The sequence below is a fragment of the Branchiostoma lanceolatum genome, chromosome 1 (genome assembly GCF_035083965.1).
Source record: "Branchiostoma lanceolatum isolate klBraLanc5 chromosome 1, klBraLanc5.hap2, whole genome shotgun sequence".
NCBI classification, from domain to species: domain Eukaryota; kingdom Metazoa; phylum Chordata; class Leptocardii; order Amphioxiformes; family Branchiostomatidae; genus Branchiostoma; species Branchiostoma lanceolatum.
In genome coordinates, this window is record NC_089722.1 from 43,071,187 (window position 1) to 43,095,020 (window position 23,834).

Sequence of the window (23,834 nt, forward strand, 5' to 3'; positions counted from 1 at the left end):
ACATGGGGAATGACCCCTACTGTTTTCAATATGTTGGTGGCCTCTTTGACATACTTGAGGGTCGACATTGATTCTGGGCCAAACATTTGTGAGTTGTGACTTGTAAACTAACCATTATGCCACACCTTGCCACCATTAGGAGCAGTCCCAACTCACGGCCACGACCACGCGGACGGTCAACAAGCACGGCGACGAGATCATCACCTCGACGCTTAGCAACTACGAGCGGGCGACGTTCTCGTCCAAGACGGAGTGGCGCGTGCGCGCGATCTCCGCCACCAACCTGCACCTGCGCACGAACCACATCTACGTCTCCTCAGACGACATTAAGGAGACCGGATACACCTACATCCTCCCCAAGAACATCCTCAAGAAGTTCATCGTCATCTCAGACTTGAGAGCTCAGGTGAGTCGGCGAAAGTGCAGAGAAGAAAGTTTGCTGGACTAAAAGAAATCAGCCACAGCTATTTTGTGAGTTGGCTGGACTGAGGGAAATTTGCCACAGATGTTCCTGATATCTCGTCATGTGGTCTGGTTCATACATGATGAAAAAAATGAAGGAAGGATAATGAAATGAATATGAGTGGGTGAAAGTTTTTAAAAATTGGCTGCACTTAAAGAAATCTGCCACAGCTATTCTGTCTGCTAGTACATCATGAAAGAAATGAGGAATGAATGAACAAACGATAATCATTGAATGAATGTGTAGATGTCTAACACCTTTCGTTGATCCAGATCTCAGGTTACCTGTACGGAGTGAGCCCACCTGACAACCCACAGGTGAAGGAGATCAGGTGTATCGTCATGGTTCCTCAGTGGGGCACGCACCAGACCGTGCACCTGCCAAACCAGGTACGCAGTCTCTTCTCTTGTATGTTTGTGTGGCTTTACTGCTTAACCCACACAAATTCATTGTCCTGTTCTGTGGACAATTTGTAAGTTCAAGGCAAGCAAGAGGACAAGATGACAACTTTTTCTTTGACATTTTTGGCAAAAATTCAGTCAGAGGCCAAGATAAAAACAGAGAGCAGGGAGGAAAAGTTGAGTCTGACCACATGTATATTTCCTCCCTGAAACTGTGTACCACGGTATACAGACTTTCTCCTCAGACTCTGTTTTCATTATGGAAGAAGAATTAATTTTTATCTAAGGCCACACCAATTAATTTCTTGGTTAACATATTTTTATTTTCCAAAAAAAAAAATTTAGAAAAAAAACAAACTCTTCAAACAAGTTGGGACTTACCCAAAACGTAGAAGATCACTTACTGTTTTCAGGTTGATTTTTCAGGTCAGCATCATTTCTTTGGATCTGATAGTGAATGTGAGTGTTAGTAACCGTTATAGTATACTGACTAAAGTTCAAATTTTTCCTGTAGCTGCCTCAGCATGAGTACTTGAAGGAGATGGAACCTCTTGGCTGGGTGCACACTCAGCCTAATGAGTCTTATTAATTAATCTTTAATGAGAACAAGTCTTATTAATTAATCTTAACGAGAGTGTTAATTTCCCCACAGCTGCCTCAGCATGAGTACTTGAAGGAGATGGAACCCCTGGGCTGGGTGCACACGCAGCCTAACGAGTCGCCCCAGCTCTCCCCGCAGGACGTCACGACGCACGCCAAGATCATGGCCGACAACCCGTCGTGGGACGGAGAGAAAACCATCATCATCACATGCAGGTATGTAGCATCCTGTTATTGATCTGTTCTCGTCCTGTTGTTCATCTGTTGTCTACTAGTATTTCGAGTTTATCTGAACATGAAAGGGCAAAACAGGTGCATGCGCAACTTTACAAGTTGCCCTCCTGCACACTAAAAATAACATGAACAGTACAATACATAATTACAAAATCAACTAGATCTACAAATATACAAAGTGGGTCATAAGGCCGTAAGACCAGACTGTCAGGTTTCATCCACTCACACCGGGAAGTACTCTTTTCAATAAGCGTAGTGGGTTCTTCATCGTGCCAGATCTAGAGGTGTGTAGCTTTCGTCAAACATGGAACCTCGGGCTTAACGTCCCATCCTAGAGGATGTCCCTAACCAGTGTTATGTCACCTGATCATGAGTCAAGTGAGAAAATATGTGTAAAAGCCTGCTAGGGATTCAAACTCAGAACCTTTGGACTCTTATTCTTAGTCAACCCTAACCACATGTAAAAGGCATTCAGTCTGCAAGCTAACCTTTCGCACCGCACTCACCCCTCAGTAAGACACCTGGACCCGCATAGTTCCTGTTCAGCCTTTCAGACAGACCAGTTTTGCCACGTGGCTTTTTCAGTGACTTGATGCTTCATGACACAAGTACATGAAGTTTGCAAACCACCCTTAGCTTTACGCCCCATCGTAGAAGACTTCCTAAACCAAAGTCATGTACTCAATTTCTCCTGAGTTGAGTGAGGAGATAGGTGTTAAGTGCATTTCCCTAGGGCATTTGAACCCGTAACCTTTAGTATGAGGAAATGGGTGTACAGTGCCTTTCCCAAGTGGATTCGAACCCAGAACCTTCAGACTGTTAGTCTAACCACCTGTATCCCGTTTCCCCCAGTTTCACACCAGGCTCGTGCTCCCTGACGGCCTACAAGCTGACGCCGAGCGGTTACGAGTGGGGCCGGCAGAACACCGACAAGGGCAACAACCCCAAGGGCTACCTCCCGTCGCACTACGAGCGCGTCCAGATGCTGCTGTCCGATCGCTTCCTCGGCTTCTTCATGGTCCCCTCGCAGGGATCCTGGAACTACAACTTCATGGGTACGTTCAGTTTTCTTTGTTTTCTCTCACCTTAACCCTCTCCCTGCTGCCTAACCAGATTTGGTGCCAAAGGCCTCCTTCAGCAGGGAGAAGGTTAAAAACATCTTCTGAATCAGAGTTGAACTGTAATTTCCAACACAGAAATTTTTAACTGCCTAAACATGAAATTATTTCATCAAGGCGACTGGTCACTTGAATTCTGAAGAAGACTCCAGTAGTGCAGTTGAAAATTCTATGCTCTTGAGTCGGAACAAAGTTTTAATCTGTACTATATTATTAATTACTATTTTCCATAAGATTGCTTATAAAAGAGAAGTCAAACCCTTCACTAGTTATAGACAATTACGTTTGTATAATTTAGATAAGCAGCTTTTGTACCTATTTTGTACACTATTCTTTTATGTGTGTTATTTGCATTTAGCCTTCGGACATGAATTTGCAATAAACTTATTATTAACTTCCAACACAGAGAAATTTTTGTCCTAATGACTTTGAATTGTGCTTTGTGTAGCATCTCTTTTCAGTGAACTGAACTGATTTGTGTTTTTAATCCCATTTTTCCACTTTTGTATCTCTCCAGGCGTGCGGCACGACCCCAACATGCACTTTGAACTCCAGCTGGCCAACCCCAAGGAGTTCTACCACGAGGTCCACCGACCTTCGCACTTCATGAACTTCGCGTCCATCGAGGAGGGCGAGGTCATGGGCACCGACCGGGAGGACCTCTTCGCGTGAAGACCGTCGGAGAAATGGCCCCACCCTCAAGGTGTTGCCAAAAATGTTTCCATCATGATGACCAAAGGGTGAAATCATAGAATCTGATTTCCAAAAGTGAAGCGGTTTTGTACTAACTAAAGTGGACTAGTAGTAAAAGAATTGTGGTAGAAATGTGAAATACAGACACCAGTAGCTTGAAGTAATGGTCTGACGAGTCTTTCTGTACAGACATTTCTCTGAACGGGGTGATAGAAGATGACTGGGATAGTCATGCTGCATCTTCTTATAACACTGCACTGTCATACTAAACAGTGTAGGGGCAGGTGGTAGCTAATATTTTTCATTGCAACTTTGGAGTAAAATAATACACAAGATCTTGGGAGTCCTTAGCGTACAGTCACACCGTTTGGGAAACATTTGAAGCTCTTTTTTGGGGGGTAGTGGGTACACAGAGAGAAGCGTTCTAACATCATATATATAGTGTAGATGAAGTAGTGTTGAAATGAAGGAGGGCAGCCCAGAAGTGAAAGATTTTCTGTAGGAATCATGCAAAGTTTTAATGTACAGTTAGGTTAAAGTGGGGGATTTCTAGAAACCCACATTTTGTAACGGATGCATTCCAGGCTAGGGGGTATAGAAACATGTTGGGTCTCATGTACTCAGCATGTTGAATGTAATGTATTTTGGTTACTGGTAATGTACATGTGAGTCATTCATATTTTTCCTTACACTTTGTATTACTAGTAGTCAGTGTGTTTGAAATTCTACCTTGACAATTCTGTCTTGGCATTTCATAGTATAATCTTTTTCCTGGGGATTGTCAAATGGTAAAGTTCTTGTTTTCATGAGGGTAGAGAAACATGTAGTGATACGACGAATAGTTTCAGTGAATATACATGATGGTGAGCCATCCTAAGTACTAGTATATGTACATTGTACCTGTACCTTAAACATTATCTTATTTGCACCTGTGAAAAGAACTACTTAATGTAAAGGTACCAGAGCAGTGTGGCGAGGTTTTGTGTAACTTTGTGATGCAATTGAAGATAGGAAATAAAAACTGTAAGTACAGAAAATGTGTCTGTCTACTTCATGGGTATCTTTTATACATTGGCAGTAACTCCAACCCTAAAAATTCTACCGGGGAGGGCTGCATTTGTACCAGTATTTCTGACTTGCTTTGAAAGCCGGATGTATTCCCCAATATTGGCGAGTTCAACATCACCCAGATGCTGTGGATGAATGAAATAGTCACCAATGCCAGTTAACAGTGCACAATGCATTATTTCATTCTTTCGCGAGGTTTTCAGAACGCCACCAATTCCGTTCTGGTGTACTGCTGTAAGGCACCAAATTCACTGTTACACGTCACACACCAGCGACGTCACAACTACTACCCTGTGCTTTTGGTACTGTAAGTGTATATCTTCGGTAGGAGAGGAACACGTGAGGGGGGTTTTGGCGATGTTGAAGGTTCAATTTTGTCCGACACTAAAGTAGTAATATAATGGTAACGCATATTCGCGGTATCATGAATTCGGGGTAGAGAGGTCACATCGAAAAGAAGACATTTGAAGATTTACAGCATTCAGAAGAACAGCAACCGTTGAGACAGACGTCCTGCTTTCTGATGTTATTCTTTGTAAAAAAAAAACGCGGTGTGTTGTTGAAATAAGATATTCAGTAGTATAGTAACTACTAAAACATTATGTTTTCGGATGAAATTCTTTGTAAAACGCAGTGTGTTGTTAGAATATTCAGTAGTATTGTAACCGTTAAAACACGCCATGTTTTCGAAAGAAAATATTTGTTGAATTATTGAGATATTAGACAGCCGGTCCATAAAAACACACCTGGCACCTGCGTGTCGTGACTAGGAAACGCTTGGGATTCTCTTCGGCACGTGGTCAACATCCAATCAGGACGGGCCACGAAAAGCTGAGTGCCAGTCCTGTGACTGAACAGGCCGCAGACCGACGGGTGTTCCAGACAGGAGACCGCTCAACCGCCGGTTTTACTCTTCTCGCAGGCATCTTGCTGTGAAGGTTGGTTTTAAGATTGATAGCTTCTTTTCAAAGTAGCCCATTCCTTAGAACTACATGGTTCGTTCGTTGTGATTACATAGTTTTTCCATATACGTGTAGTATGTAGCTAGTACATGGAGGACGGAGTGGGGTGGGGTAGAGGACGGGTGCGACAGTCGCCCTGGGATATGTTCTGCTTGGAAACTGATATTATTACCTACTTTTCATGCTTGGCTTGGCAATCATGCTGTCAATACGTCAATAGTGCAAAAAAAGTCTAATTTATATAACAGGAAGCACGGGGATAGGGTCGCATGAAACAGTAAAGTACCAACCAAAGGATTAGAACAATGGCTAAGTAATGACAAACGACTGGTTCAATATTCGGCCAGGTCGCGCAATGCATTTTATTGGTGTACTGCTGTAAGACAAGAAACATCAATGTTACAGACCAGTGACGTCACACCTACTTCCCCTATGGGTTAATACAACAACGTCGTTGTGTCCAGTAGTGCAGGAACAAGAGAAATGGACGACCTGCTTTCATAATTTCTGGGGCCATCCTGTTAAACATTCACACTAACGTGCAGGGACGATGAAAATATCATTTGCAGTCTTTCATAGAGATACGATACTAGTGCGCTGACTAATGTTTAGGTCCCCATTGCGCCGACCCCTGTCGGGGATGCAGTTCCGGCCGGGCACCGAAGCCACAAAGTTGTCCCGGGTACGGGGGAGGGTGGTTGAACAAACATCTGTCATTACAAATTCAATTAGCGTAACCCAAAACTTTTGATTGGCTCTTTATGAGCCTTGTTTTATATAGTGAATACAGGCAACTTTTAATGAAATGATATCAGGCTGCCGCACATGCATAAAGCTATGAAATAGTGAACGGTTCATAAGGGAAACGATACAGTTACTTCCTCCACGCCGTCCGTAACAGCTGATCAAACGCATGGTTTCACTGTAATGCTTCCCTTCCTGGCTCATAAACGATAATTACCAAACGTATGTATTTTCTACAGGTTCACAACGAGAAGAATCCTACAGTGCAGATCGACATGGAGTCTAAACCCGCTCTTCTCGCAGTCTGTTTAGCTGTGGTTTCCGCGTTCATCACCCAACATGGACGGGTAAGAGGACAACTCCTCCCACCTCTCCCCTCACCTGTGTGTCAGACCTGGAACTCAACAACTGTGGTGTGTACAGGAGAGGGTAGGTATGTGACACAAACCCGTGCGCGTCTAAACCAAGTACCGCCCGGCATCCCCGAGTCTGTCATCACGTTGGATCTCGGACATAACAACATCACTATACTGTACAACGGCTCGTTTAGTGGGTTGAGAATCCTGAGATCCTTACACCTGAATAATAATCCTCTAAAGACCATCGAAATCGGTGCGTTCGCCGGGTTGAAGAATTTAGAACATCTTGATGCGAGTGGATTGTTTTGGGTACCGGAATCCATGTATTCTCTTCAAAATGGACTTTTCCAAGATCTGAGAAACCTGAAATATCTCGCCATGAAGACCTACACTGATGATACAGTCAGTTCGGGAGTGTTCACAGGGTTATCTAAACTGAGGTATTTAGAACTCCTTGTCATAAATATCAACAATTTACCCGATCACATTTTTGATTCTTTGACTTCATTGGAAAGTCTAAAGATAGTGGAACTCGCGATCCGCGATGCCATAGAAGAGGTCCAAAATACCACCCTTAGAAGAGACCACAGCGGAGGTGGGTTCTTACAACGACGCCTGCTGTGGGCACCACTGCACAACCTTAACAAATTGGATATCTATTGCCAACAAACTAGTGACCTCTACTTTGGACCTGTGTTTCGAAACCTGTCTAAGTTTGAGACTATACAAATACGTGTGGATGGCGGCTACCCTCCCCTCAATATTCAAATGTTCCGGCCGCTGTTACCAACTCTTAAACATTTAATCGTACGGGGTCCAATGACAGGGTTAGAGCCCGGTCTGCTGAAGTCACTCACACATCTGCAGACGTTGGACATCGGCTGTTTTTTTTCTTTTCCCGCCATAGTTGACGTTCTGCCTGAACTCCAACACACGCAAATTCAGGAGTTGTCATTTTTGCTGGACAAACTGACATCTGATACTTTAGCGGGATTAAGGGGTCTGAAATATCTAAAAGGTTTGTTTTTGTATTTAGATATATCAGACATTAAAATCATACAAGCTAACGCCTTTGCGGATTTGTCACATGTACAAAGGCTGGATCTGACTAACGGCATCTACCTTAACATGCAACATACAATTCCTATTTTACCAACGGGCGTGTTTGACGGGCTGACCTCTCTTACTCATCTTGATTTTAGCCGTAATAGCTTAGAAACCTCCCAAGGTCAGATTCCAGTAGAGACCTTGGACTATCTTGATCTCAGTTTCAATAACTTATACAGCAGAGGCACGGGTCAAAATACATGTACAAACCCTTTAACTTCAGTGGCGTGACAAGCGTGAATCATCTGGATTTGAGTCATAATGCTATTGATTACTTTGACGCATGTTGTCCACCTTGGAATATTACTGTGCTTGATTTACAGCACAACAAAATGAAAGAGTTCAATACAGACGTGTACTGCATTACGAGTTTACGGTATTTAGACCTATCTAGCAATAATATTGATATGGACATAACTGAGGGTGGCGGAAAGCTATGTGAACAGTCCGCTTTAGAAACACTTCGACTGGATAACAATACTATAGCTTTATCAAAGTTCCAAGGTTGGCTTTCACAGAACATCCTGACAAACCTGAAAACTTTAACTCTTTCTCACAACCACAACAAGATTATCAAAACAGGAAAGTTCCCAGGGATGGACCAACTGAGACATCTAGATCTCAGTTATAACGAGATCAAAACCGTCATGCCATCCGCCTTCCAGGGACTGTCGCGGCTAAGATTCCTGGATCTGAGTTATAACAAGATCTACACCGTCAAGCCATCCGCCTTCCGTGAACTATCACGGCTAAGATTACTGGATCTTAGTAACAACCAAATACAAAACATAGCAGAGCAAACATTTGAAGGTTTGGGCAACCTCACATATCTAAACCTGGCAACCAATAGGATAGCAGTCATAGGGAACGCCTTTCTCCGTCTGTACGGGTTGAGGAACCTGAATCTGAGGAGCAACAGGTTAACCGTGTTAAATCGAACAACATTCGGTCCTGTTGTCAACCGGTTAGAGACTATCGACGTTGGAGGCAACCCGTTTTTGTGTGACTGTAACTTGATGTGGTTTGTTGAGTGGGCCAACGACAAATACGATAGGGTGTCAAACTTGTACAACCTTTACCCAGATGTTGGTCGAGGCTACACATGTTCTCGTCCGGCGCAACTGCACGGAAGACGTTTGATAGACGGGTTGACGCAGAGACAACAATCCAAAGGCAGAAATGATCCAGCAGAACGAAAGTTCTTTGACTCCGTTTGTAGTCATGGATTCCGGCCCAACCGCCTCCTGGCTTGTGTGCTCGCCTCTTCGGGCATCTTCGTCGCTATGATGACCATTTTCCTGGTAAACTACCACATCGCCCGTGTTCAGTACTACCTGTGGCAGTTGGCCAAGTGGAGGAGACCGAAGATTGGCGAAGTAGAGAACCAAGAGCAGCACAGATACACGCACGATGCTTTTCTGGCCTACAACAACCGGGACGTCATGTGGGTTGTACATGAAGCAATAGAGAATCTGGAACCTGACTACAGTCTGGTCATACACGAAAGGGACTTTGCAGTCGGCGCTCCCATTGTTGAAAACATCGCGGATGCCGTGGAAAACAGCAGGAGAACAGTTTGTATCATCACCAGGAACTTCCTTAAGAGTCAGTGGTGCGAGTACGAGTTCCAGATGGCCCAGTACCACATGTTTGAGAAGGGGGGAAAGAGGCGTCTCATCCTGGTGTTTCTGGAGAGGATTCCTGATAGACTGCTGAAACGGTTCCGCCATCTGAACGCCGTAATGAAGAGGGACACGTACCTGGTGTGGCCGGGCGACGTGAGAAAACGACCGCTATTCTGGGAGCGGCTGCGACACGCTCTGGGCGATCCTCTACCCCGGGACCCAGAGCCTCAGCAGCAGGTACAAGATCCGGAACGGAACATTCCGGAAAGGCAGGCACTAGATCCGGAACGGAACATTGTGGAAGTGCAGGTACACGAACCCATGCGGAACATTCCGGAACAGCAAGATGAGATTGTATTACCAGAGCCAGACGACCAGTGGTTTGGAGATGAGGATGATCTCCTACCACTGTAACCACCACTTGTTCTCCTTATGGATTGTTCTGAAGCAAAGTTAAACAGTTATTTCTAACACACAAAATTCAGACTGTCCAACTTCAGTCTTTGTCGGGGAATTTGCAATCCACTGCTTCGGTGACGTCACGTTATGCAGATAGAACGCGTGACTCGGTGAGCAGTGCTATAATCTATAAAAGGTTTATAGCGCCCCTGTCTCTGTTAAGGAATGGTTGTAAGACCCGGATGGCCTGATAAACGGCCTCTCGTGGTTAAGTTAACATTTCTGTCACCTCCACAGTATGATGATCACTGTATCATTTGATTTGTTTATCATGTTGCAATTACGTTTGATGTTGACGTGTTTGAAATTGAATGGAATTTCTGTATCACTAAGTGTAGAAATATTTAAGTTTTATCAATACTTTAGATTTTTGTGTGAAGTCAATTGATAGTTTTTTTGTCATGTGATATGAAGTGATGGCTTTTCTCATGAGATTCAAACGGAGACCATTAATATTGTGGTTAGAATCATAGAAACATGATTATTGTAGTATTGTATCCTTGTACATTTACTATTACCTTATTAGAATAAGATATGGTAGATCTACTCATTGCAGAATCAATTTTCTGTATATTTACTTTGCATGTTGTACTTTACAGTAGATAAATCTTTGTCACTCTGAATGACGTTTCAAGACTTAAAATGGTTGACTGGACGAAATAATCAACTGCTGAATAGCATTGCCAGCTGGGTTGTGGTCATTTTGATGGCCCTGATTGGATACGTGCAGGTAAAGAGGTGTGTATTACCAACATGTACACTGATACTGGGACATGAAATATATCACTTTTGGCTCAATTGTGACGTCGAAGCGGCAAAGACATCTCTTGTTATACGTGATAACCACGCCCATGAGTAAAGATCAAAAAACAATTTCCTAGAAAAGGCAGATGGTACATTTTCAACTCGATCGTAAATAAGGTACTATTGGCTGCGCCCTAGAGGCGTTACCAAAAAAATGGACCACAATAGAAGTTGGCCGCGCACAGCCCGGGATAGAATAGAACCTATCAATAGCCAAAGTAGCTGGTCTCACATATTGCGGACCGTACATCTGCTTGGAGATCAGGATATACTAGCCGCTTGACCTTCGGAAATTCTAAACGTTTACCTCTGTCCTCTCCTTGGACTGTCCGGGTCTTCATGATCTCCAAGCAGAGGTTAGGCGGGGAGCTCGTTATTTAATGGAAACGAATATGTGCGAACCCTGATTTCACGGTGGACAGATCACTTCGAAAATAAAACCACCGCGATCATTTCAAGATTCAGAGTAGTCAGTAGAACCACAACCGTTACAACACAAGTCATGCTTTCTGGTGGATTTCTATGAATTCATCTGGTGTTTGGCAATCCTACAGTTGGCTTCCTCAAGGACGGCCTCTAGAGCTAGGGCGCTGCCAGGTTGAGTCTGGCTCTGATGTGACCAGCTGCAGCTTGATCACGTCTTGGGTAGGAACCGCTCTGGAGGCGTGCCGCGCAGATAGTTCACCTGGTGCTTGGCAATCCTACGGCTGACTGCGGGGGCGGGTTTATTTGTTCTTTGTCGCAGTGCGTCGTTTGATACGTAGTCATGCCAACGGTTACCTTCAATCTGTCTCAGACCCTGGGAGTCGAAGGCGTCCGGTTTCTGTGTTAGGCACTTTGTGAGCCGATGTCTCGGCACCATAGGAGGGAAGAAAGAGGACCAAGGCGTTATAGAGCTTCATCTTGGTTGGTCTGGACAAATGTTTACATCGCCACACACGGTCTTGGCTGGAGAAATGCTGCCGCCGACGATTCTCATTCTGCGCATGACAGCTTTTGGATGGAATTCTTTAAATCCGTATTGTGTTATTGAGATGATATGGTACAGAAGGTCTATAAAGACGCACACCTTGGCGTACCTGGCACCTGCGTGTCGTGACGAGGAAACGCTTGGGCTTCTCTTCGGTCAACATCCGTCCTTTTGTCGCAGTTTTTAGTCTGGACATGAAGAACAACAAACTCCAATGTTATACGTCACACACTAGTGACGTCACGCAAACTACCCGTGGCTTGAGGTATTCAGAAGAAAAGCAAGCGAGGAGGCCGAGGTCATTCTTTTTGATGTAGTTCTTTGTATTAAAAAAAACGCATTGTGTTGTTAAGATATTCAGATGTATAGTGGAACGTGTCATGTTTTTGGATTGAATTGTTTGTTGAATTATCAAGATATGGTCTATAAAGACGCACACCTTGGCGTACCTGGTACCTGCGTGTCGTGACGTGGAAACGCGTGGGCTACTCTTCGGTCAACATCCGTCCTTTTGTCGCAGTTTTTAGTCTGGACATGAAGAACAACAAACTCCAATGTTATACGTCACACACCAGTGACGTCACGCAAACTACCCGTGGCTTGAGGTATTCAGAAGAAAAGCAAGCGAGGAGGCCGACGTCATTCTTTTTGATGTATTTCTTTGTATAAAAAAAAAACGCATTGTGTTGTTAAGATATTCAGATGTATAGTGGAACGTGTCATGTTTTTGGATTGAATTGTTTGTTTGTTTGTTTGTTTGTTTGTTTGTTGAATTATCAAGATATGGGACAGTCGGATAAAGATACGCACCTTCTCGTACCTGGCACCTGCGCTTTGTGACGAGGAAACGCTTGGGCTTCTCTTCGGTCAACACCCGTCCTTTTGTCGCAGTCCTTAAAACATAGTACACGGCTACCGGGAGTGTCTATCCGGCACCCAGTAAAGGGCGTCGTGTTTTCTGCGCATGCTCTCGGACAGCTTTTCCCATTTTCTACGAAAGCTTTGTGTCTAAAGCTCTGGTTCCACGGGTCCAGATCAGGCGCAGGATTTTGTTGTGTGGGCGTTAGGAGAAACTCGGAGATACGAAGAGACAGTAGAGGCGAATCCTGCGGTTACAGCTGTGACATCTCAGGGTTCTGTCGACGAAGGAAGGAAAGCACCTAGGGAGTTTCTGGGGTAAGAAAAACAGACATTGTTCCGTGTGCGTTTGAGAGATTTATAAGGATCGGCATACTTTTTTCGTGAGGAGTAGCGAGCTGTTCTAATTCATAATCGTAGCCGTCCCGCTCACGTTAAGCATTGTCGGTAAAATATTCGTGAAGCGTAATCAGTCGCATTTATTCTACGTAGCACGTCATTTGTTATCCTTAATTCGTCGTTTTAAGTATATTTGTATGGCGAGGTCGAACGCCAGATTGCCCAGGAGTCACAACGGCTGGCTGTGTCGGAGTTCATGTTCTAAAGACCCCCGACACCCCACGAATACAAGGACACTTTACATTGCTGGTCCTCCTGAATCTACCCACGGACCTAATCCACATCCGAAGTGAAGATAAGGGTTGCATAGATCTTAGGAGAGTTGCCGCAGCGTTAAGAAGAATAAAAGGTAGCTGGCAGCAAGTTACATGTGCTACCTTACCTCCCCGGAATGCTCCATAAAACGTAAGAGATAAATCATTCGCAAAGTGTAGTCAAAGTTATCCAATATTGTCCAAAGTCACAAATGGGTGTCTGAGAATGGAGGTGGGTCTACAGTATTCTTTAGCTCTTCTCGAGGCTTGGACGGCCGTGGCTGGGATGTCCCAGCGACAACAAGCTGACCTGAAGTACGTGCTTGTAAAAGACAACATTTTTGTGAGTGAACTTTGTTTGTGCCTCCATGGCGCCAGCAACAGGTAAGTTACACCTGAATAAACAAAACAGACACGCGACGACTCTTGTAATCTGGTCACGTCCATTACTTTGCTTGCCCCACCAAATGCCCCACCTTGACAAGTACACAAAAGTCATGCACAACTTTCCACGTAGCGAGGCAAACCATATTCACTTCATGCGATAGAAGGCAGCTTCTTCGGAGATCTGGAATGCGTACAGTAAATATACTAACGCCTGTGTGGCCCAATCGACCGCCATGTGTTTGATATTTCAGTCCTTTTCCATCACTCAAGCAAATCGGACGTCTATCATCAGTCTTTTTGGTCCCCCATTGTGAGTCAAACCATTGAAATTTCAAATTTTACCTCTATGGCGATAGATAAACATCCCGATTTGCTCGCGAGTCAAGCAGACAGCGTAATATGATTTTCAATGGTGCAAATTCTAATTTTTGTGCAGTTGGGTATTAAAACCAAATATTTCGTTATATGTGATTCTTATTTTTGTGCAGTTGTGTGCGCAGTTCAGTTGTTAGTGTCTTTGGAAGTTCTCTGCCTCTGTTGTCATTTACCCGAAATACAACAGGTCACCATGGCCAGAGTTCGAACCTCGGTACTGAAATTGTCGCAGTCTCTGGTGTTTTTGTTGTGCATGCCATTTTCTGTCAACGGAAGAAACTAACGACCTGACACATTTTAAAACTCTGGTACAGGTCTTACACAGGAAGTGTAGACCTGTAGTACAGAATCAAGGTCGTGAAGTTTCCATTTGAATTGATTGAGGGCAATCACAGAAAACGATTCGAGAGAAAAGTGATCTATGATTCTGGCCATGTGGCAGATACGTCCTTCATGGCAAAGGTATGTCGTCATCCGGAACAGCTGCAAGACAAAAGCAAGTCAATGGTGACAAGGCCTCCAATTTACTATCCTGGCATATTCGCGGTGGCTTCGATTTCGCGGTTTTCGCGGTGACCTCTCCAATACGAAATCATGACACCGCGAATTTGCATTTCCTATTGTATTTATTGCTCTATTTCAGAATTGTTTGAACGGCGACTTAAAACACCGCGAAGACTACTCCCCCTTAGCCTCCGATGCAGACTCCTCCCGGCTGTTTTCTTTTTCAAGTTACAGTTTTTATACTATTACTTTTTTTTCTTATTGCTGGCCGGGAAGCAATAAGAAAGAAAAAATTTAATAATATAAAACTGTAACTTGAAAAAGAAAACAGCCGGGAGGAGTCTGCATCGGAGGCTATCCCCCTTGAGTCTAGCCTTGTTAGTTTTGGCCCGCTCCCAACGTCGCGTCCACGGAGTAGCTACCTTTCCTCTTCTGCCAGGAAATAAAAGTCTCATCGAAAATAAATGAATGCAAATATTCCAACGCATGATTTCATTCCTTTTCTTTCTGGCTCGATAAACGATATCACTTAACAGATGTTCGTATTTTCCACAGGTTCAAAGCGAAGAGGATCGACATGGAGTCTAAACCCGCTCTTCTCGCAGTCTGCTTAGCTGTGATTTCCGCGTTCATCACCCAACATGGCCGTATTTATCAAAGTGATAACAAGAGTCTTAGGACCCAAAATCTCCATGAAACTTTTTTTGTATTAAACCAGTTTCCCCCATTCTATATCGCTCAATGGTATGACCCCCGGCCACCTGCAGCTGTCGGGGGCTCAGGTTCCACATTGACCCACTTTCGCTATCAACACTAACAGCTGTTAGAAGTGCCACAATGGCCAACACTGCAAATATAGATTTTCCCATTACTTAGGCAAATTAAGTCCAATTTGCATAATTTGCACTTTATTGTATACATCCCTCTCTAAGCTACCTGCCAAGTAAATAACATGAAAATCTGTCGCTCCTTTCTTCAGTTATTCTCCTTTGAAGATTTTGACAAATACGCCATTGCAGTTCCAGTGACACATACCAGAGGGCCCAAAATCGACCTTGACCTTTCTCCTCCCCACACCTACCCACATACCAAATATCATTTCAATCCATCCACGCGCTCTTCAGTTATGCTGATTTTAAGCGTCCGGTGACACATACATACAAACACGGTGACACAAACATACACACACGCGCACACACACGCAAAGACACTAACTTTGCGTGATTTGCACTTCAGTGTGTACATCTCTGTCCAACCTACCTGTGTACCAAATAACATGAAAATCTGTTGTTCCTTTCTTCAGTTATTCCCCTTTAGAACATTTTTACAAATAGGCCATTGCAGTTCCAGGGACACAAACCAGGGGGCCCCAAATCGACCTTGACCATTCTCCTCCCAGCGCATACCCACATACCAAATATCATTACAATCCATCTACACGTTCTACAGTTATGCTGACTTTAAGCATCCGACGACACACATGCAAACGATTTACCTCCTAACTTATGCAAATTCGGTCTCATTTGCATAGTTTGCACTTAAGTGTGTACAACTTGGTCTAACCTACCTGTGTACCAAAGAACATGACGATCTGTCCATCCACTCTTCAGTTCTTCTACATTTAAGATTTTAACAAATACGCCATTGCAGTTCCAGTCACACATGCCAGGAAGCCCAAAATCGACCTTGACCTTCCTCCACCTGACACCCACCCACATACCAAAAATCAATTCAATCCATGTACAGGTTCTACAGTTATGGCGACTTTAAGCGTCCGGTGACACAAACATACACACAGACACCAAACGCAAGCAAAACAGTATCTCATGAAAAAGCCTTTTTTCATGGAGATAACAATTTTTTCCGTTAGATAATCAGAGAAGGATAACTTCTTCTGTATTCGTTTTTCCCAGTATACATTTATTTGACCCGGTTGATTTAGTTAGTGAGATCTGGATATGCAAATAAGGGGTATCGAAATGACAATATTATACAGTCACAAATATGCAAATATTACGGAACATTTAGCACTTTTAGCTTTAATAAGCAGGGTTAAAATGAACCAAGCGAAAAGCGCGCAGCGGTATTAAGTCTGGCATCTTAGCCTTCTGAAAGGGAAGTTTGCACAGCAGCGTTAGCACCTGAATAGATCACGTCTGCTTTCCCTTCACGCATGAACCGCTCCCAAACACTGAGACGACCCGGTCATGTTTACAGTACGGTGGGCGGAGAAGGTGGTAATTAAGAAATCGAAGCCCATGGTTTGGCTGGCCATGGTGAAGCGGAAATAAGATCGGACTTGCTTCATGTACAAACAGACGTCATATTTTAGGACGGGACTGTAGAAAAATACAGTGTGTTGTTAGAATATGTTGTAATGGTATAGTAACCTTTGAAACAGGCCTTGCTTTCGTATGGAATTCGTTGTGAATAACAAAAGTGGTAAATTGGGATAGGTATAGCTGGTCTATCCAAGTAGGTAACCTCCTTGGTCTATCAAGACATATACCTTAACGTACTGGCATCTGCATGCCTTGACAAGGAAACCTCGCACGGCTTAAGTCCACACTTCCTCCTTAGCTTCATGAGGAACAATGACCACTGTCACACTCTCCACAGACCGTGACTGCTGTGCGGTATACATTTCAAACAAAGCGGAACAAGAAAGCTCAGGTGCCAGTCCTGTGAGCAGTCCGCAGATGACGGGAGTTCCAGACGAGAGAAGCCGTCCCTTCCGCGCCGCCCCACCGCCGGTTCAGCTCTTCTCACAGACATCTTGCCAAAAAGGTGAGTTCCGAACTTTACAACTTCCTCCTTTTTAGATATGTTCATTCCCTTTATTTGCATGGCTGAGTGCCGTGTGTATACCTATAGTATATAGTATATCTAATTATAGCATAGATGTAGACTTGCCATACTCTCTTTGAGTGACTGTCAACACGTACCTATAGTAGGACGGGGTGGGGTATGTGGTGGCGAGTGGGCATCAGGCATAGATTACCGGCCCCAGAAGAGAGTTTTACGTTGCAGATTTGAACGTGACAGTCACCAGACGAGACGGGGTATTCTGCTAAAAAATTGATCTTTTACCCTAACGTTCAATGTGCATTTTGTGCTTGTTGATGCTTGGTGCGGAGGAAAATTCCTAATAGACTACACGAGTGCATAGGGACGTAAATTATATCAGACGACGAAAAAAACAGTTTCAGAAAGAGGGGGCTTTTCTTGGTTTTGTGTATCTAAATAACTTAATGGTTGGACACAGGACGATATGGCCTTTTTAGTTCTCCACAGCATCGGTATGTTAAAGGTATCGGCAGGTTTCAGACTGCATTCTTAGATTCGTCCGAGTTCACAAACACAAAAATACTGTAGATAACAGTCATCAATACCAGGTTACAGTGCAAAACAGAGACATGTTGGCTTCAGGTCGGTTTTCATAGCACCACCATTTCCTTCTTGGTGTAACATCTACTGACATAATTCCACCAGGGTACATACTTCCGGCACCCTGAAAAGATACGTCCAAACAGATCTCCAACCCAACGTCCCCCAGTATAATGCACATACATGTATATCTACACCGGGGGTGCTGCACTTAAGATATCTCGAACCCACTGATTTTCAAAGTGGTGGGTTTATGTATCCCGGCGGATTGATATACTACTGTAAGGCAAAAAAATTAATTCTTAAACAGTTTTGACGTCACATAATGCCCCTGCAACTTTTAGTAATAATCAGAAGTAGAATTTGGCGTCCTGTTTATTCATAACATATCAGGCCACGGTGTTAGATATTCACCGTCTTTCGCAGAGATTTGTAACATTGATCATGACTAGGCGGTCCCCCGAGCGTCATGGATATGCACAACACGTCCTATTGTTCAGTCTGAAATCGTATCCTTCGGAGAGCATAACAGCGTTAGCACCTGAATAGCTCACTTCTGCTCACTGTGACGACCAGGTCATGTTTAGAGTGCCTAGGGACGGATCACTTCTGTTTACCGTCATGCAAGAACCGCTGCCTAAAAACACGTATGTTTACAGTGCGAAAAGGTAAAGAATGTGGTAATTGAGAAGTGACAGCCGGTTTAGGTTTGCGAGTCTATATTGGCTGCTGACGCGGAAATAAGTATTCGAGCCACGGCAGTTATCCGTCCACCTTCTCTGTTTCCTCGTGACTGAAGACAAACTTAAAGTTCAACATACCTCTTGTTGCAGGCAGCACAATGTCATGGACAAAATAGAAAAAAAGTTGTGGCCTGCATGCCACTATTGGTGAATTTCTTCCTCTCAGGTAATTTGTCTTGCTGCATAAGAACGACGCCGTCCTTGTTGTGGTGACGGTAGAGACGTTAAGGGTCAGATAACTTGTTTATTGGGAACCGTCCAATATGTTTGGCTATGAGTGAAGCAGAGCCAGGTGTGACGCCAAATCATGGAGCTGCTAAATACCTGAGAGGTCAGGTACTGCACCTGTGCGGAGTTAGGGCTGGGGTCGATGGGAGCAGGGCATGATTTACATGTAGGATTAGGGTTATGATTAGGACTAGGGAAGGGGTTTGGGGGCTAGAGTTATCGTTATTGGAAATCACCACGTCCCACAAATATTTTGCACAAAAGTGCCGTGCTCAGGTGTAAAAGCTGACCTTTCACGTATTTGACAAGCTCATTGCACCCAGGCTATCCATTCAATTCCAAAGTACAGAGTTTCCAAATTATACCGTAAGAACTGTTTTAAAAACCTCGTTTCTCCTCCTAGAGGGGGATAAAGTCCCTTTGAAAATAAATGACCGTCAGTCGGAAAATGTCCATGCGTGATTTCACTGTCATGCTCATAAAGGATATCACTTACCAGACGTTCATATTTTTTCACAGGTTCACAACATAACAGATCGACATGGAGTCTAAACCCGCTCTGCTCGCAGTCTGCTTAGCTGTGATTTCCGCGTTCATCACCCAACATGGACGGGTTAGAGGGCAACTCTTCTCACCTGTGTGTCAGACCTGGAACTCAACAACTGTGGTGTGTGCTGGAGATGTAGAGGATCCACGGTTCATAACAACTGGCGCGGGTCTAAACCAGGTACCGCCCGGCATCCCCGAGTCGGTCACCACTTTGGATCTCAGTTATAACAACATAACCTATGTGTACAACGGCTCGTTTAGTGGGTTAAGAAATCTGAAATCCTTAGACCTGTCTGGAAATGCTCTAAAGACCATTGAGATCGGTGCGTTTGCAGGGTTGAAGAATTTAGAACGTATTAATATGAGTATAGAGAGATGGGATGGTTTAATTGGATTGATATGGTCGAGGGAATCGAGACCCATGTATACTCTTCGAAATGGACTTTTCCAAGATCTGCGAAACCTGAATTATCTGCGGGTGACGATTTTCACCGATGCAGTCAGTGCGGGAGTGTTCACGGGGTTATCTAAACTTACGCATTTAGAGCTTAGTGTGAGGGATGTCAACATTTTACCCGATCACATTTTTGATGCTTTGACCTCATTGGAAATTCTGACCATAAGGGAAATCAGCAACGTCCCGAAGGAGGATCAAAAGACCACCGCTAGAAGAGTCAACAGCGGAAGTGGATTCTTACAACGACGCCTGCTGTGGGCACCGCTGTACAACCTTCGAAAAATAAGTCTCAATCATCTACCAAGAACCAGTGACCTCTACTTCGGACCTGTTTTTAGAAACTTGTCTAATGTAGAGACTATAGAAATCGATATATTTCACCACTATGCCCTCAGTGTTCAAATGTTCCGGCCGATGTTGGCGAGTCTGAAACATTTACACACTGACGCCCGGATAGCCCCCGGCCTGCTGAAGTCACTCTCACATCTTCAGACGTTGGACCTCGACTATGATTATACATATCCGTACAACATTCAGGACGTCCTGCCTGAACTCCGACACACGCAGATTCAGGAGCTGTCATTTCATGTGTGGGAATCCGTAATGGACGTCATTGCGGGAATAAGAGATATTAAAAAATTGAAAACTCTGTCTTTTACAAACATTGACGCCATACAAGCTGACGCTTTTCTTGGTTTTTCACATTTACAAAGGCTGGACTTGACGCGGGGCTCATTGGATGATTTAGAAGACAAGACGTTCAGCGGACTGTCTTCACTCACTCATCTTAACTTGACACAGAACGAAATTTCTACATTGCCAGCGGGCGTATTTGAAGGACTAACCTCTCTTACTCATCTTGATTTGAGCCATAACAACTTGGAAACCTCCCGAGCTCAACTTCCAAGGACCTTGGACTATCTTGATCTCAGTTTCAATACGTTAAACAGCAGACACACACATCCACCACCATGTAAAATATCATTTAACTTCAGTGGTTTGAAAAGCGTGAATTATCTGAATTTGAGTCATAACGCGATTACTCAGATTGACGGCGATTGTCTACCTAGGAATATTGGTGTGCTTGATTTGCAGCACAACAATATTGACGATGTAAACATTACGAGTGCACGGTATCTCGACCTTTCTAACAACAATATCAGAAATATTGTTGGTCCTTTATTACTGACAGGTGAGCCATCAATCTTAGAAACACTTAGGCTAGATAATAATGTTCTGACAGCGAAAGGTTTACGCGACTACTGGGTTTTACTGAAATATCAGATGAACCTGAAAACGTTGACTCTTTCTCACAACCACATCCAGTTTATCAATAGAGAACAATTCGGAGGGTTGGACCGACTGGAACATCTGGATCTCAGTAATAACGAGATCAGCACAGTCATGCCATCCGCCTTCCGTGGACTATCGCGGCTAGCAATCCTTGATCTTAGTGACAACAAGATACAGTACATAACAGAGATGACATTTGAAGGTGTGGACAACGTGACACAATTAAACCTGGCAGCCAACAGGATAGCAGTGATTGGGAACGCCTTTCACCGTCTGTACGGGTTGAGGAACCTGAATCTGGCGAGCAACAGATTAACTGTGTTAAATCAAACAACATTCGGTCCTGTTGTCAACCGGTTAGAGACAATAGACATTGCTGACAACCCGTTTTTGTGCGACTGCAAGTTAACGTGGTTTGTTGAGTGGGCCAACGACAAATACGACAGGGTGCCGAACTTGCACAACCCTTATCCTGATTTTACTCGAGGCTACACATGTACCAGTCCAGCACAACTGCACGGACGACATTTGATAGACGGATTGACGCAGAAACAACATAACGACAGACAGGGGTCAACAGAAGGCACGTTCTTTGACACGGATTGTAGTCATGGATTCCGGCCCAACCGCCTCCTGGCTTGTGTGCTCGCCTCTTCGGGCATCTTCGTCGCCATGATGACCATTTTCCTGGTCGACTACCACATCGCCCGTGTTCAGTACTACCTGTGGCAGTTGGCCAAGTGGAGGAGACCGAAGATTGGCGAAGTAGAGAACCAAGAGCCGCTCAAATACACGCACGATGCTTTCCTTGCCTACAACAACCGGGACGTCATGTGGGTTGTACATGAAGCAATAAAGAATCTGGAACCTGACTACAGTCTGGTCATACACGAGAGGGACTTTGCAGTCGGCGCTCCCATTGTGGAAAACATCGCGGATGCCGTGGAAAACAGTCGGAGAACCGTCTGTATCATCACCAGGAACTTCCTGAAGAGTCAGTGGTGCGAGTACGAGTTCCAGATGGCCCAGTACCACATGTTTGAGAAGGGGGGAAAGAGGCGTCTCATCCTGGTGTTTCTGGAGAGGATTCCTGACAGACTGCTGAAACGGTTCCGCCATCTGAACGCCGTGATGAACAGAGACACGTACCTGGTGTGGCCGGGCGACGTGCGGAAACGGCCGCTGTTCTGGAAGCGGCTGCGACACGCTCTGGGCGATCCTCTACCCCGGGACCCAGAGCCTCAGCAGCAGGTACAAGATCCGGAACGGAACATTCCGGAACAACAGGCACAGGGCCCGGAACGGAACATTGCGGAACAACAAGAACAGGCTCCGGTAAGGAACATTGTAGAAGTGCAGATACATGGCCCCATGCGGAACCTTCCGGAACAGCAAGATGAAATTCTATTGCCAGACGACCAGTGGTTTGGAGATGGAGACGACGGTCCTCTCCTACCACTGTAGCCACTATGTGTCAAAAGTTACTTCTCGTTGTTTGTTCTGAATCAAAGTGCCTGTAACTTCCAACACAATATTTGGACTTACCCAAATTTTTCACTAACTCCAGTCTCTCTAAATGAATGAGATATCAACCGCTTCTCTGACGTCACGTTATGCAGATAGAACACGTGACTCAGTGAGCAGTGGATCAAAATAAGCAGAAAGTTTATGGCGCACCCGTCTCTGAGATGGTCGAAAGGCGTTGATGTAAATAGCTTTACGTAATTAGGTTAAATTTTCTGTCTGTATCATTAATTCTTTTATCATCATGTTACCATTTCTAAGATCCTATTGACGTTAAATTGTTTACTATTGTTGGAAACTTTGACTTGCGTGAGCCTAAGTTTTATAGATTCGGATTTTTGTGTGATGACGATTGATAGTTTATTGTTATATCATATAAAGTGGTGGCTTTTATCATGAGATCCAAACGGAGACCATTGATATTATGGTTAGAATCGTAAAAAAATATAATACTACCTTTGTACATTTACTACTATAAATGACATTTATAGCTATGAAAAATGTGCTATTTAGTGCATCCTACTAATGTGATACACAATGCACATAGCAAGTTTTAGAATTAACTTGTCGTTTTGTATTTCTTTATGTACCACAATCTCCCATGTTATCTTTATTGACAAATAGCCTTCTAACATGAGTTTACAATAAGCTTGTCTTATAATGTTGACTACAAACATTCAGTTAATGTATATGCATACATACACTGTACAGCACCGTGTAGTTTTAGTCAATGACTGTAAGTTGATGATATTTCGTATCATTTTGAATGATCGTACATATTTTGACATTGTACCATTACGGTTGTTGTGCTGTGTTATTATATTTGTTTTCATTATGAACCCATTAGTAATACTAATTGACATGCTGCACAGTGTGCTCTGATTTGAAATATGAAACCTGCATGAACAAACGGTCGTGTCGTGGTCATGAATGGACCGTGGGCGATAAACGTAACGTAATGAAGGTAATCTCCAAGCAGAGGGTGAGGAGTTTAACACGTGTGGTGATTGAAAAAAAAAATCGGATTTGGGGGGGGGGCGTATCTGCTTGAGGTCCCGGGTCTGCTTGGGATCCTGTTACCGCTGTGATCCTGTGTCCGCTGTTTGGCAGGACTGCGTTTTGTCGTTTCCAACAAATGCAATTAATGTAGCCGCGAGAAGTAATTCACACTACCGCGAGAATCAATTCAAATGTTACGTTGCACAAAGCCCACGTGAAGTGACACATGCTTCCTGCGCTAGCATGTTGTCTTCAAAGTCGTGTTAAAAA

At 44.1% G+C, this 23,834-nt stretch overlaps 4 protein-coding genes across 4 annotated transcripts in view; all 4 read left to right on the forward strand.

Moving 5' to 3' along the window:
• The window catches only part of LOC136424237 (pre-mRNA-processing-splicing factor 8), a 38,486-nt gene extending 33,940 nt beyond the window's left edge, over positions 1–4,546 (forward strand). Inside the window, exons 38-42 of the mRNA XM_066412773.1 lie at positions 140–406; positions 736–852; positions 1,517–1,680; positions 2,551–2,753; positions 3,334–4,546. Of these exons, the coding sequence (XP_066268870.1) occupies positions 140–406; positions 736–852; positions 1,517–1,680; positions 2,551–2,753; positions 3,334–3,488 (906 nt within the window). The 3' untranslated portion in view covers positions 3,489–4,546. The remainder of the gene's footprint in view (positions 1–139; positions 407–735; positions 853–1,516; positions 1,681–2,550; positions 2,754–3,333) is intronic.
• A 1,633-nt stretch (positions 4,547–6,179) lies between these two features.
• LOC136427116 (toll-like receptor 13) lies at positions 6,180–9,788 on the forward strand. Its single transcript, XM_066415848.1, has 3 exons — positions 6,180–6,221; positions 6,523–6,630; positions 8,319–9,788. The coding sequence occupies exons 1-3, from the start codon at positions 6,180–6,182 to the stop codon at positions 9,786–9,788; spliced, it is 1,620 nt and encodes a 539-aa protein (XP_066271945.1).
• A 4,939-nt stretch (positions 9,789–14,727) lies between these two features.
• On the forward strand, positions 14,728–20,944 carry LOC136427122 (insulin-like growth factor-binding protein complex acid labile subunit). The gene is made up of 3 exons (XM_066415860.1): positions 14,728–17,171; positions 19,262–20,689; positions 20,941–20,944. Exons 2-3 carry the CDS (start codon positions 19,284–19,286, stop codon positions 20,942–20,944), a joined length of 1,410 nt encoding a protein of 469 aa, XP_066271957.1. The 5' UTR covers positions 14,728–17,171; positions 19,262–19,283.
• On the forward strand, positions 20,706–22,739 carry LOC136424247 (toll-like receptor 4). The gene has a single exon (XM_066412782.1). It carries the CDS (start codon positions 21,033–21,035, stop codon positions 22,503–22,505), a length of 1,473 nt encoding a protein of 490 aa, XP_066268879.1. The 5' UTR covers positions 20,706–21,032; the 3' UTR covers positions 22,506–22,739.
• Positions 22,740–23,834: the final 1,095 nt, after the last annotated feature.